The sequence below is a fragment of the Arvicanthis niloticus genome, chromosome 6 (assembly GCF_011762505.2).
Source record: "Arvicanthis niloticus isolate mArvNil1 chromosome 6, mArvNil1.pat.X, whole genome shotgun sequence".
Taxonomy (NCBI): domain Eukaryota; kingdom Metazoa; phylum Chordata; class Mammalia; order Rodentia; family Muridae; genus Arvicanthis; species Arvicanthis niloticus.
Window position 1 is genome coordinate 50,847,993 of NC_047663.1, and position 13,576 is coordinate 50,861,568.

The 13,576-nt window shown below is 46.4% G+C and overlaps 2 protein-coding genes across 2 annotated transcripts; one reads left to right on the forward strand and one right to left on the reverse strand.

Moving 5' to 3' along the window:
* Positions 1-592: 592 nt before the first annotated feature.
* Positions 593-5,411, forward strand: C1qbp (complement C1q binding protein). Its single transcript, XM_034504641.2, has 6 exons — positions 593-899; positions 1,275-1,425; positions 3,314-3,407; positions 4,438-4,533; positions 4,688-4,810; positions 5,008-5,411. Exons 1-6 carry the CDS (start codon positions 674-676, stop codon positions 5,155-5,157), a joined length of 840 nt encoding a protein of 279 aa, XP_034360532.1. The 5' UTR covers positions 593-673; the 3' UTR covers positions 5,158-5,411.
* A 44-nt stretch (positions 5,412-5,455) lies between these two features.
* On the reverse strand, positions 5,456-13,533 carry Rpain (RPA interacting protein). Its single transcript, XM_034504642.2, has 7 exons — positions 13,383-13,533; positions 12,028-12,198; positions 10,872-10,932; positions 9,759-9,870; positions 9,531-9,594; positions 8,612-8,752; positions 5,456-5,601 (listed from the first exon to the last, which is right to left on the reverse strand). The coding sequence occupies exons 1-7, from the start codon at positions 13,461-13,463 to the stop codon at positions 5,572-5,574; spliced, it is 660 nt and encodes a 219-aa protein (XP_034360533.1). The 5' UTR covers positions 13,464-13,533; the 3' UTR covers positions 5,456-5,571.
* Positions 13,534-13,576: the final 43 nt, after the last annotated feature.

Genomic DNA, 13,576 nt, shown 5'->3' on the forward strand with positions numbered 1-13,576 from the left:
GTGCCTGGTGTTCATGAAAGTCAAAAGAGGGTGTCTGCTGCCCTGGAACTGGAGTTACATGGTGGTGAGCAGGCATGTGGATGCTTGGAATAGAACTCTAGTCCTCTGCAAGAGCAACAGTGCTCTTAACCACTGAGCTGTATCTCCAGCCTGTTATCCTTGATTTTTAACCTAAATGTGATGACGTAAGCCATGTATTCCTGCTCCCAGGAAAATGATGGTGCATTAAAACTGGTCCATGAATTGTTAGGGGTTGCAAAGGTTTCTAACATAAATCCTTCATCCTGTTCTTGGGATTCTGGGTCTGATGTCCTGAGACCAGGATGCCCAATCCACAACAGCTGCATGCAGGTCAGCCTGAGCTTTCCAGAGCTGGGCGGTTTCAGAAGATCATTGGGGTGAAGCCTGAGCGTATTGGGGAGAAGCAACAAAGCTTGGCGTAGATTGAGAAAAGCAGGTGAATTGGGCAGAATGGGCTGCAAGGGAGACGTGATGAGTCAAGGCCTCCCCGGCTGCACTGGCGGCTTCCAGCAGAGGGCGCGGTCCGGCCCGGTGCCTGCAGTCCTCCGGCTTGGAAAGCACTTCCCGGGCGAGGGCGGGGCTTCCGGCGGCGCGCGAGGTCACAGGGTGTCTTGGTCGGGTCGTCCTTCCCTCTGCACGTGTCCGCCCCGCGATGCTCCCTCTGCTACGCTTTGTGCCCCGCGCCCTGGGCGCCGCCGCCACTGGCCTCCGAGCCGCCATCCCTGCCCCACCGCTTCGGCATCTACTGCAGGCCGCGCCCCGGCCATGCCTCCGGCCCTTCGGTTTGCTCAGCGTACGGGCCGGCTCGGCTCGGCGCTCTGGCCTCCTGCAGCCCCCAGTTCCCTGCGCGTGCGGCTGTGGCGCTCTGCACACGGAAGGTAAGGTTCGCACACCCAAGACGGAGTGCGGGGACCCAGCTTGGAACAGACCCTCGTGATCGCAGGCTCCTCTTCTCGCGTCTTGGAAATGTCTGTAGGGTCGTGGTTTCAAAGTGTGGTTGTTGGTTATGTCTTTTGGGATGTGGAAGAGAATAGTTGGGAATTCTTTTGTTCTATACGGGAAGTAATAATGAGTCCATGATGAGAAATGAGTTGAGCTCAGTAAATATATCCTGGTGTTTTTATAGAGTGGGAAACGGACGTTTTAAGGCGTGATTTGGGCTAGAGTCTTAGAACATCCTTAAGAATAGATTAGGTCTGTCGGTTAAAGCAACTGACTTTTCTCTCTTTGGATCATCTTGGCTTTTCTTTTAGGAGACAAGGCCTTCGTTGAATTTTTGACTGATGAAATTAAGGAAGAAAAAAAGATCCAGAAGCATAAGTCCCTTCCCAAGATGTCTGGAGATTGGGAGCTGGAAGTGAACGGCACAGAGGCTAAATTATTGCGCAAAGTTGCTGGAGAAAAGTAAGTACTGGCCCAGGGGTTGTATACTGGATTCTCAAGTCAGGAATGCAACAGCACCCTGTCCTGGCCATCCCCAGAAGAGCCTGAGCTTAGGCCTAGTGCTTTGAGAAAAGGGCTTTTAAGAAAGCATTTACAGGCTGGAGAGGCGGCTCAGTGGTTAAGAGCACCAACTACTCTTCCAGAGGTCTTGAGTTAAATTCCCAGAAACCACATGATGGCTCACAACCATCTGTAATGGGATCTGATGCCTCTTCTAGTGTGTCTGAAGAGAACAGTGGTGTACTCATATATATAAAATAAAATTAAAAAAAGAAAGCATTTACTTGGAAGAGTTCTTGGGTTTCAGGGAGTACATCCACTGAATGCACACAGACTTGGATGGCTTGGTTGTTAAGGAGACCTGCAGCAGCTCCGGAGTATGTAAAGGAAAGCCTGGCACAGCTGCAAACCAGTCATTGGGTTATCAATGAGGGATGCTGTGCCCAGTCTGGATTTAAGCACTAGGATTTTTTTCTAATGTTTAATAGTACTGATAAGTTCATTTGTTTAGAACTCCCATCTGGCTTGTGTTGATAGTAGTTGAAAATGCAAGGTATGTAACTTTAACAGGAAGAAGTTATAGTGTAGAAAGGCCATTGGACAAAGGTAGAAGGTTCTTAGCCAAGGTTAGCTCCCCCTCTCCAAAACCGATTCGTTTTCTGAGTCAGGGTCTCTGTAGCACAGACTGGCCTCAGACTCTTGATCCTGCTGCTTCAGTCACCTGTGTGCCGAGGTTGTAGGCGTATGGCGCCCCTAAGACGGTGAAACCCTTGTTTGTGCTGTTCACCCACACACGTTCACCCACAGTCTTAGAGAAGTCTACTTGAACTCTTGAGTGCTTCTCTAGCATGTGTGAGGCCCCAGGATCCATCCCCAGTGCTTCAGGAGCACTGTGCGCGAAAGCCATTTTATCTGATGGAGGCCTATAAGCCTAGCAGTAGATGTGTGAGGAGATTAGAAAAGTTCAAGGCCAGACTTGAGTGGTGCTGGGCCTCGCCTATAACTCCATTACCCTGAGAGGCCAAGGCAGGTGGATTTCTGTGAGTTTAAGCCAGCCTGGTCTACCAGCAAGTACCTTAACAGCCAAGGCTACACAAAGAAACCCTGTCTTGAAAAACCAAAAGGGGGTTTGGGGGAGGGGCCCTTAGCTTAGTCTGGGCTATTGCAGATCGTGCATGCTTAGAGTTCATCTTACTGTTCTTTTTCGGAGGCAGAGTGGCAGCAAGGCATTGCCCAGTTGAACTCCAGGGAGCAGCACCACCCAGTACACTCTTGCTTGGGTTGGTTGGCCGTGCCCAATCGGAATTGGTATGGCCTGGAACCTCTGCTTCCTGGTGTACAGGCAAAGGACTTTTATCCAATTTTAGAACATGCTATCACACAAGAAATCTTACGGTCACCAAGGGCCAGGGTACAGCCAGGAACTTCCACCAAGCATGCACAGGGTGCTTGTTTGAGCTCCAGAATCCCCCAGAACAGGGAAGAAGCCACTAGGTGTTTCAGTTCCTTGTTTGTGATTGCACAAAGTGAATCTGTGGTGGTTGTGAGGCTTTCTGGGGCAGAGGGCTGTCCACCTCCATCAGCTTCCGTGGAAAGACCCCAGGACACCAGCCTGGCAGCTACATCCACAGCTATAGTCATTTAACTTGTAGCACTGTGTGTGTACACTTCAGAAGGTGTTTAATGGACGTGTTGGTTTAGGCACCAGGGCTGGTTTTAAGTTCTGTTTAATTTCTGGTGCAGCCAGCTAAGATAGAGACATTGTTTCAGCGTGCCTTTGCACCTACCTCACTACGGCAGGCCTCCCTCTCCTGTTATAGCTCCGGACCTTAGTGTGTTTCCTTTCCAGGATCACTGTCACTTTCAACATTAACAACAGCATCCCTCCAACATTTGATGGTGAGGAGGAGCCCTCACAAGGGCAGAAGGCGGAAGAACAGGAGGTAAGCTAGTGCCACATTTTTCTGAACTAAAAAGCATAAACTCTTTCATTTTTGCTCTTTTTAAAATTCTTCTCCTGCTAGGGTGAGGTGAAAATTTGTAATGCAGTAGGTGGGAGTGAGTTTTAGCTACAGTTGGTCTGTGTCCTCACCCCTGCCTCTGTTGGGGAGTGGGGTACATAGTATCCAGACACTATCATTTGGAGTGTTTTCAGTGAAGGAGACAAGTGGGTAGTCAACACTAGTCATGTGACCAAAATAGGAAGGCTAGGGGCGGGCCTTGGAGACTGTATGTTGATTTGTATGTTTAGGGTTCATGTATGCACTTGTAGGAGTCGGTTCCGTCCTTCCACCGTGTGGGTCCCAGGGTTGAAAGGCTTTGGCAGGAAACATTTACATTTACAGCCTTACAGATTTTTAACATTTGACCAGTTATAAGTTGCTGGCCCTCATGGCTGGGTCTAAAGAGTATTCAGACATGTTAGAAATAGTGTGCCTGTCCTAGGAGCCAACCACTTAAGAGGACCACGGGATCCCCAGGCCATCTGACAAGCAGATGTCAGTCTTGTGTACAGAGAGCTGAGTTCCCTGCTGTGCTCCTGTCCTAGCCTGTACCCAGTTCAGCCTGAGCCTGTCCCTTGGGTCACAATAAAAGGAAGTTGCTATTTCAGGTTAAGATGGCCACTTAGCTAGAGCCCATCTGTTCCAGGCTCCAATCCTGCACCAAAACAGTCAGGGGAAAGAGGTCCAGGTCTGTGCTGCAGCCGTGTGCGCTCTGCAGTGTGAGAGCAGAAACACCCCTGAAGAACAGCTGTGCCTGACCCAGATATCATTCTAAACCCATGTGATTAACAAACTGTTTAGTGCTCTGTTGGAAGATTTGAGTGCCTTATCCACAACCTAAGACCAAAAAATGGCTAATAATAACCTAATGGCTGTGGCTGCCAGGCATTCTTAACTTCCTGAAGCCATTGTTCCAGGTATGTGCAACCTGCCAGCACTGTCATATGCTGACTTACTCTTCTCTCTCCAGCCGGAACTGACATCAACTCCTAATTTTGTGGTTGAAGTTACAAAGATTGATGGCAAGAAGACCCTTGTACTGGACTGTCACTACCCTGAGGATGAGGTTGGTAGGGTAGAGTCTTCCGACCTCCTGTAGCATACACAGGAAAGATCTGGTAATCCAGACAGGGAAGGGGAAGACGGGTGAGAGTGGCTGGGAATGGGGTTAGAACTGCAGAACCTCCTTACACTTCCCTTACCTCTGCTGTGTCTCTCAGATCGGACACGAAGATGAGGCCGAGAGTGATATTTTCTCTATCAAGGAAGTTAGCTTTCAGGCCACTGGTGACTCTGAGTGGAGGGATACAAACTACACACTCAACACAGATTCCCTGGACTGGGTGAGTGCTGGCTGAGATGGGGGGTGCTTGGCTTTTACAGAGAGGGGTCCTAGTTCAAGGAGGTGAAGTTGCATTACAGGGGGGGGAAACTGTTTGCACACATGCACTGGACCACATGGGAAGGTCAGTGGGCTTTGCCAGACCGCTTTTGGTTTTGTTCTATTGTTTTTCAAGCTAGTGGATCCTTTTTCCTCCAGGCCTTGTATGACCACCTGATGGACTTCCTGGCGGACCGAGGGGTGGATAACACTTTTGCGGACGAGCTGGTGGAGCTGAGCACAGCCTTAGAGCACCAGGAATATATCACCTTTCTTGAGGACCTCAAAAGTTTTGTCAAGAGCCAGTAAAACTGTCAGAGACTGAAGGCCTTAATTAAATGGCAGGCTTTGGCCAGTGAACAAAAGCTACCTTGGCATCAGAATTATGCTTTGAAATGGCTGTCATCCTAATATCATGGTGGGGAAAAGCAAGTTTAAATTATCGCTGTTACACCTCCATTTAATATTCCTTTGGGCTTTTTTTCCTGTACAAATTTATTATTTGTAGATTTTTGTATAACATAATGATGGACAATAAATCTGACTTTATCTCCTCCAGGAAAGTTTAGACTTTTCTTTCACCATATGTCAGAACACCAAGAGCAGAGATGTTTGAAAAGTTTTAATATAAAATTAGTTATATACAAAAGGCTTGTGCATACAGGGGCCCTCTCAGGAAATGAGTTGTTCTCAGCCCAGTAGTTAAGCGTGAGGTCAGGATGACTAGAGGATCACAGCCCAAGTGTCACAAGCCTGGATTAAACAGAAAACAAGTTAGTGTAAATTACATTCTACACGTGAACAGTTAACTCTTACATGGCTAAAAGTTGTCAGCAGTCATGGCATGTGCACTACAAGTAGAACCATTATGAGTTAGTTCACTGGGATACTTTATCAAAGAAGCCACAGCTTTCATGGACCAGTTCTGCCAAACTGAAGCCATCAACAATGTAGCTTATAAGCTGAGACCAAGTAGCCTCAGAAAACCAGAGACCAGAAGGCAAAACCTGACAGCTTGGGGCTTCTCTAGCCTGAGAGTGAGACTCTTTGGATTTACTAAATATTCTAAGTCTGCTTTATTACTGTGATCCACACCTATACTCCCCCTCATGTTTAGTGTCTGAAAGACTGGGTCTTAACCCAGTTTTCCTTGATGTGCCTTTGAGACCTAGTGACACTTTGAAAACTGAAAATGCATACATACCTCTCAGGACTGAACTTGGAGCCTCCTCAATAGTTTTTTCTCCTCCAGTTTCTCATCTTTGTGGTGACACCCCTTATTCAACAGTGGTATCTCTAGCCTGGCCAGTGCTGGTCTGAAAATACAGCTTCTCACTGCACTGGCCTCTCGAACTGCCATTCACTTGGCTACCCTGCTGTATTGCATTATAGGATACTAAAGGTGAGTACACAGCAGGTTGGTTTGTTTTTAAGCTGAGCAGGTACAATCAGGTAATCATCTACTTCTCTAAGGTTAGGACCTGGCTGATTTGCTCAGGCTGGTCTTGAGCTACTGGGCTCAGTTATGATTATGCTACTTGAGCTTCCCTGATATGCTGGAATTGTCAGCCATGCCTGCCTGCTTGCTCTTTAACCTCTCCTCCCGTCTCCAGTACTTGGTCTGGAACTGAACCTTTTAAGACGTATTATGTCTATGAGTGCTCTATCTGCATGTGTGCCTGCAGGACAGAACAGGGCATCAGATCCCACCATACATGGTTGTGAGCCACCATGTGGTTGCTGGGAACTGACTTAGGACTTCTGGAACAGCAGCCAGTGCTCTTAACCAGTGTGCCACTTCTCCACTTACTTGAAACTGACTTTTAAAAGAACTTGGTGCAAGCCTTTAAAAATAAGAGATACCTTTAAAGCACTGGAGAGGCAGAGGTAGACACATCTCTGAGTTTGAGACCAGCCTGGCACATGTAGCAAGTCGCAGGGCAGCCAGGGCTATGTAGACCTTGTTTCAAAAGCAGATTTTAACATTAGCTACCATTTGAAGTTCTACATGGTCAGTGTGTGTATTTCTCTTCATGTGCACGTGCATGCAGACATGGGCGCACGCAGGCCTCAGGTTGACAAGTGTCTCAGTTGCTCTACTTAGTGACACAAAGAGTCTGAACCTGGAGTTCCCAGTCCATAACCAGCTTTCTCAAGCATTTCCCTGCCTCTGGCCTCATGAATTCAGGGATGATAAGTAGCCACCAGGCCTACATGGCTTTTACATGGGTTCCTGGGGATCCAGACTCAGGCCCTCATGTTTGTGTAGCAAGTACTTTCTCACAGAACCATCTCGGCACTGCCATTTGGCCTGCACCTCTTCAACCTTCCACTTCAGTTCGTTCACAAAAACACATATCTACTTATGTACCAACTCACTGGAGAAAAAAATCAATATACAGTGGGGGTAAAAATAAGTAAACAAGTGGGAGAAAATTGTCCTTGCCCTCAGAAACAAAGACATGAACAGTGTTAAAGGAAACATGAAGTCAGGTACAGTTAAAGCCCAAAAATATTGGACAATTTTATGTAAGGGGTCAGGTTATTAGTGAGTATCTGGCATATTACAGCAGTCCATGACGCCTTTAGTTGCCCCTACTTGGGACCTGTGAACCATGCTAATATGTCATATATTAGTCCTGGTTCCTGTTGGGAGCTCCCTGAGCCACACCTAAAGATGGCGCTGAGCCCCTGAGTGCTTTGAGAAAAACAACTCCTTATTTGGCATTGAGGCGTGCTTGTGCATGGGATGATCTTGCGTGTGCAGTGCTGGGCCTATGGCTGGGTGAAGCGTGGCAGTCTCCTGTTGGCTCCCAGTAGTGGATATAAGCCGCGGACTTGGGTGTCCCGGGGGCTCCACCATTTTATCCTTGTGCTATCAAGAACTCCTGAGTAAACCGCTGATAGAAGAAACCTGTTGTGCTGTTGTTATTCTCCTGCTGGTCCGGGTCGTAGCGCGGCACAGGTTCCCACAGCAAACTTGAAGTTTCTAAGACAGGTGGCTCCTGTGTTGTCTTGTCCCTCACACCTGAGTTACCATTTGGCCAGACTTAGACCTCTATGCAAGTTTACTGAGAGACAAAACTGGTGTTGCTCAACTGTGCTTTGGGTCCTGTGTCTATCGCAAACGCGATGCCAGGGTGGCAGTCTGGCACTCGTGACCATGCCCTGATGCACAGAGATCCAGTTATTGCTAATCTAACAAAAGCATGCAGTGCGGTCACAGTCTCCAATTTCTAGACCAATGTTGGGCACAATTCTAAGTGTACTCCTCCCTTCTCTTATCAGGCTGTTTGACTGAAGCTTACTCATTTCATATGTTTTAATTTGTGTGTGTGTGTGTGTGTGTGTGTGTGTGTGTGTGTATGCAAACACACTGTATGTTGTGGAAGATTACAACTTTCAGGAATTAGTTCTTTGCTTCCACCACATGAGATCCAAGGGTTGAGCTCAGGTTCAGGTTGAACAAAGGCTTGGCAGCAAGTGCTCTATACCTGCTGAGCCATCTTACCTGCCCAACATCCGTTTCTGAGACAGGTTCTCACTAGTGTAGACTGGCCTTAAACTCTTCCTGCCTCAGCCTCCCTAGTACTGGGATTACAGACAAGTGCCACCACACCCAGCTGATACTTTCTGTGAAGTAAATGCCTCAAAAAAACATATTAAACATTTCCCAGTTTCTAAGCCATTACCTCCACCAAGAGGAGAACAGAACCCACTACTAATGGACTCTCGCAGCTGCCTGGGTCCCATGGAGGCTTACCAGGCAGCTCATCAGAAGACTAGGCTTCTCTTCTGTTCCACCAGTGACCGAGAATTCAGGGGTGTGGGGACAGTGTGCACTGTGCTCATTCACGGTTTCTTCCAAACAGGCACGAAGCTTCTGCTCTGTCAAATCTGTTGACTAAGAAAGTGCAACCACAACTAATCTTAAATACGTATAACCAAGAGTTTGAAAATCTGAATCCTCATACCAATCAACTAACACAGTTTGATTCTTTGGAGCTTTAGACTGTTGGGGACTGGGGATGTAACTCAGGTGGTAGAGTGCCTGACAAGCAGCAAGTACTGTGCTTCATTCCCGGCACAGTATAAAGCCCAGATGGAGTGGTGCAAGCCAATAAGTCCAGCACCTGGAAGATGAGGTCAGAAGGATCAGAAGTTGAGCTATAAGTAAGTCTGAGGTCAGCCTGGGCTACTACTAGACTCGGCCTCAAAACAAAAAAAGTGGATCTGGAGAGATGACTCAGTGGGTAAGAGCACTTGTTGTCCTTGCAGAGGACCCTGGGTGACAGCACCCACACAGTAGCTCACAACCACCTCTAACTCCAATTCCATGGGATCTAACATGTTCTTACCTCCAGAGCTCCAGACACACACATGATGCACAGACATAAATGCAGGGAAAACACATAAGGTCTTTCTGGTGGACATAGGCTACTAGGAACAGGTCTTGTTTCCTATTGGCCAAGATACTGAGTCCTGGCTTTCATCTCCATGGAGTCACTCTGCCATGTTTTCTCTGCCATGATGGACTGTCCCCTCTCCTCTTCAGTTACTGTGCTGACTTTCTTGTCAGTGACAAGAAAGGTAACTGCTACACATGTACATGACTGACTCCAATCACCCACTAGAAGGCTTTTAATACAGTCTATATGTGGGGAATCGGTGTGGACACTTACATGAAATGGGATGTACAGGCCACATGGACACGTGACCACACTGCTCATAATTCTCAGGTTGTACCTAGAGACAGAATTAGGATTCCCAGATCATTATGGTAACAAGACCTGGCTCACTTTACCTTCCAGTCAATAAACTAAGGGGTGGAGGTGGGGGGGGGGGGTCACACACATTTTGGAGTATGGGATGAGAACCAATAACATTAAAAAGATTTTTAAAGTTCTTACTTTATACACACAGGACAGATGAGGGGGTTTGCTTCCCACTCAGCCAGCATGCTGTTGAGACAACTTTCATCAAACTGTAAGCCCTTCTCGTACTCGGTTATGATGGACTTCTCTGCAAGGCAAAGGCCTGAGGTTGTCTTGTATCCACAGGCAGGTCTATTATTTCTAGTTTACAGATAAATGTGGAACCAAGTCAAGATAAAGCTATGTGGAATAAGTCACTGTGACATAAGATGCAAAACTGTAGATGCAGTGCCATGAGAATCTCAAAAGCAAATGCTCACAAAATTTCAGGCAATCAATAAAGAATGAATAAGAAAGATGGTCTTTGTGTGTGTGTGTGTGTGTGTGTGTGTGTGTGTGTGTAAGTAAAGATCTGCCCATACACACAAAGTGACAGGTTTACTAAAACTGTTTTTTCCAAAGAGATAGGTTTCTCTATGCTACCCTGGCTAGCCTGAAACTATAGGGCTCAAGCATCTTCCTGAGAGCCCACCTTCCCACACTAAGTCACAAGCATCTTGTACTACAGGCACAAGGCACAGTGTTTAGCTTAATGCAGTAGAAAAAGGCAGGATAAAATGAACATGGAAACTGCTTCTCAACTCTACTATTGACTAGCTATGTGACCTGTGAGGATACATTTTTTTATTCTGTCTGATCCCATCTTTCACCGTAGTCAGAATGGAGGAAATGGTATCATGAAATAAGAAGTTCCTGGCACAGAAGCTACAACCCTAGAATCTCTTACTGTTGGGAAGATAGGCAGCCAACAGAGAAGAGTTCAACAGAGACTTCAGGGTGGCTCACTCCTTTAATCCCAGCACTCAGAGGCAGAGGCAGGTAGATCTCTGAGTTCAAGGCCAGCCTGGTCTACAGCCAGAGCTACACCGAGAAACCTTGTCTCAAAAAAAAAAAAAAAAAAAAAAAAAAAAAAAAAAAAGTAATAATCCTAGTTATTAGGATACAGCTTTAGTGTTTGCCTCCACAGCCAAGGCCCAAGCTTTAATCCCTAACACCCAAACAACCTAAAACAAGAGTAATCCTGAGTTAGGCAAAGGCCAGCATTAGGGTAGGTGCTTATAGGTAGGAAAGACTATGCCCTGGTATTACCTTCATTCCACAGCTCCTGCTCGATGTCCTGCAGCACAGCTAGGTCCAATGGCAATTCCAACTACAAGAGAGTGGAGGGCAGGGCAGGGGTGTCGCTCAGAGGAGGAGCAGCACTTGTCTAGCATGCAAGAGCCTGGGTTTAATCCCTGAGCAAGACATTAAACAGAGACAGAGCAGAGAGAAAGTGGTGTTTTCATGTTCTATATGAAGTGTTGATTGGCCACCATGTCCCATGGGGATTTGTAACTGGAAGCTGCCTCAAAGACCCTAGATTTATCAGACAAAATTGGCCTAGTCCACATGCAGAATTTGCTGACAGTTTGGTAATGTGGCCAAGCTGAAGTAACAACAAATGATCAAAGTACAATAGCACCAAATTTAAAGGAGACAAAATCAGCCATCAGTTAAGTAAATGTCCTAAGACTGACTGTGTGATAAAGTCTGGTCTTTGAAAAGCTGTTTTAGCTTTTGTAAATCTGAAATAAGATCTACCTGAGAGGCCTACTGTAAGCACTAAATCTGGTGATGTTAAGCTAACCAATTAGCATACGTAGGACACACAGATGCTACTGAAAATGAATCGTTATGATACAGTGCTTTGATGGCTTCAGAGGTTTTTATGTTTTGTTACATAATTTCATAACGCTTGTGCTAGCTTCTCTACATTATGTCAATGTAAAAACTAAGGCTCACAGAAACACAGTAAAAGTTGTGAGTCAGTAAATCTAAACTTAGAATTCCTAAACCCTGATGCCAACCCATAGCCTTTCCTGATACACTGTAAAGGGTTTTCTACTGACACACAACTCCAAACTCTGATCAACTAGAATCAGAATGTAGACATCCTTTTTAAAGAGAGGTCCTAATTGGAGATTGGAGTCAAAATCTCCAATGGAAAAAGCAAGAATGAAATTTTCTTTCCCTTTAGTTTCCTAAGTTATTATATTACAAGGTTGCATCATGCCTAGTCTGCATCTAGTACTGCAGAGGCATCAATCAATATATTTTGAATGAAAACCCTGAGCCAGTTACTGTTATAATTATGCATGGGGTCTGGGAAGTGGGCAGACTGAAAGGACCTGGATAAATGGGTACAAAGAGGTCACCACAAGTTCTTCATGGAAAAGTCCCCTAGCTACAGAGATCCTTGACTGACCTGAAGCAAGGTCTCTGGACAGTTCTCTACAGACTGCAAAAAATTCCACTCTTCTTCCATTACTTCTTGCACAAGAAGCCTGTCTGAGGCTGTTTCCGGAGTGCCGCCTGCAGCCTGACGGTACTTGCTCAGGAGCCTGTGCCGGCTGTTTCTCATTCTCTCGAGACATCCCTGGGGAGGGGGGCAGTATTGTTTAAGAAGTAAAAGGTCAATTCCATTAAAAAAGAAAACCCTCCAATTAGTTGGTAAAAACATTAAAAGATTCTAGATGCAAAATTTCATATCCTCAAGTCCTTCTCCACAGAGATGGGTAAAATTACAGTTCATGTATCTCCAAATTCCTATGATTTTCACATTTTATCTTGAATGAAGGCAGTTGAATGCATAGTAACTGTTTCCACAGACTAACTTCAGACATTTATATAGCTTCTAAATTTCTGCAACTGTACATATACTGGTATAGTAATGGTCTTCTTTACAACCCTGGGGTGGGGGATTCTGTGTATGTGTGTGCCTGTATGAGTTTATGTGCACCACACCAGTGCTGGTGCACACAGGGCCAGAAAATGGCAATAGACCCCTTGGAACTGGAGTTATAGCCATCAGGTCTGCTTCGAAAGCGAAAGTACTAGTAACTAGTAACGTTGAGCTATCTCTCCACCCCCAACTCAAGTGGTTGTCACAGCTCTGCTTGAAGAACTGCTATTGACTGATGCCATTTAGTGGGTAGGGAGACCAAGGATGTTCCGTCTAAGTGTTCTACATTGTACAGAACAACCTCCCATAATAGAACTGTCTCCTTCAGAATGTCAGCATTCCCTGTTGAGAAAAACTACCTCACACAACATTTTCAGCATAAAGATTGTTTTGCTGGGTTGTTCTTCTGGAATCCACCCACCCTGTTGAGACTGCTGAACAGGGAGATAAGCGGCTTCTCAGAAGGAACTACTTGAGTTCAGAAGAAGCCAGAGCGTAAGCCCAACTCTCCTAACAGTAACTGATGTTCTTCTGACTCTTCAGAAGAGAAATAACTTCTATTTCACACGATGCAGACATATGGAGTGCTTCCCTCTGTAACCCAACGTTAGGTGTTGGTGTTGCTACTACTGTCATGATACTTAAAATATGAAACAAAGTCCAATCCTGGGATCGAATAACACCTACTCCGGCCAAAAGTCCGGGCAGCAGCGGGCGGCGGTCAGTCCTAAAGCAAAAGACTTGAGTTTCAAGATCGACCTCGCTGGCCAGGCACATCGGGCACCTGCTCCACGACCAATGCTGAAGCGAGCACACAGAGGACAGAGGTTCTTGGGACAAATTAGGGAAGTGATCACGACTCAAAACTTCACACTCACCTGCCTGAACGTTTCTTTCCAGGGGGGCGAGCCCACCTGCTTGTACAACAAGCGGTGCGGAGACCCCGAGGACTCTGCCATCTCATCCCTTAACCGGAGACGGCGCCCAAATCCCCGCCCCTTAGCCGCGCGCAAAGGATTCTGGAAGTTCTAGTTTCTAGGCGCAGACTATATGTACTTCAGGCCGTAAGGTT

Excerpts from the sequence above, each read along its gene's own strand:
- C1qbp (XM_034504641.2), top strand. The coding sequence starts at position 674 with ATGCTCCCTCTGCTACGCTTTGTGCCCCGCGCCCTGGGCGCCGCCGCC. Across the intron at positions 1,426-3,313 it reads CGCAAAGTTGCTGGAGAAAA|GATCACTGTCACTTTCAACA; the intron begins GTAAGTACTGGC and ends TTTCCTTTCCAG. Across the intron at positions 4,811-5,007 it reads ACACAGATTCCCTGGACTGG|GCCTTGTATGACCACCTGAT; the intron begins GTGAGTGCTGGC and ends TTTTTCCTCCAG.
- Rpain (XM_034504642.2), bottom strand. The coding sequence starts at position 13,463 with ATGGCAGAGTCCTCGGGGTCTCCGCACCGCTTGTTGTACAAGCAGGTG. Across the intron at positions 9,595-9,758 it reads ATCTGTCCTGTGTGTATAAA|GTACAACCTGAGAATTATGA; the intron begins GTAAGAACTTTA and ends TTCTGTCTCTAG. Across the intron at positions 5,602-8,611 it reads GTCTTCTGATGAGCTGCCTG|GCTTGTGACACTTGGGCTGT; the intron begins GTAAGCCTCCAT and ends TGTTTAATCCAG.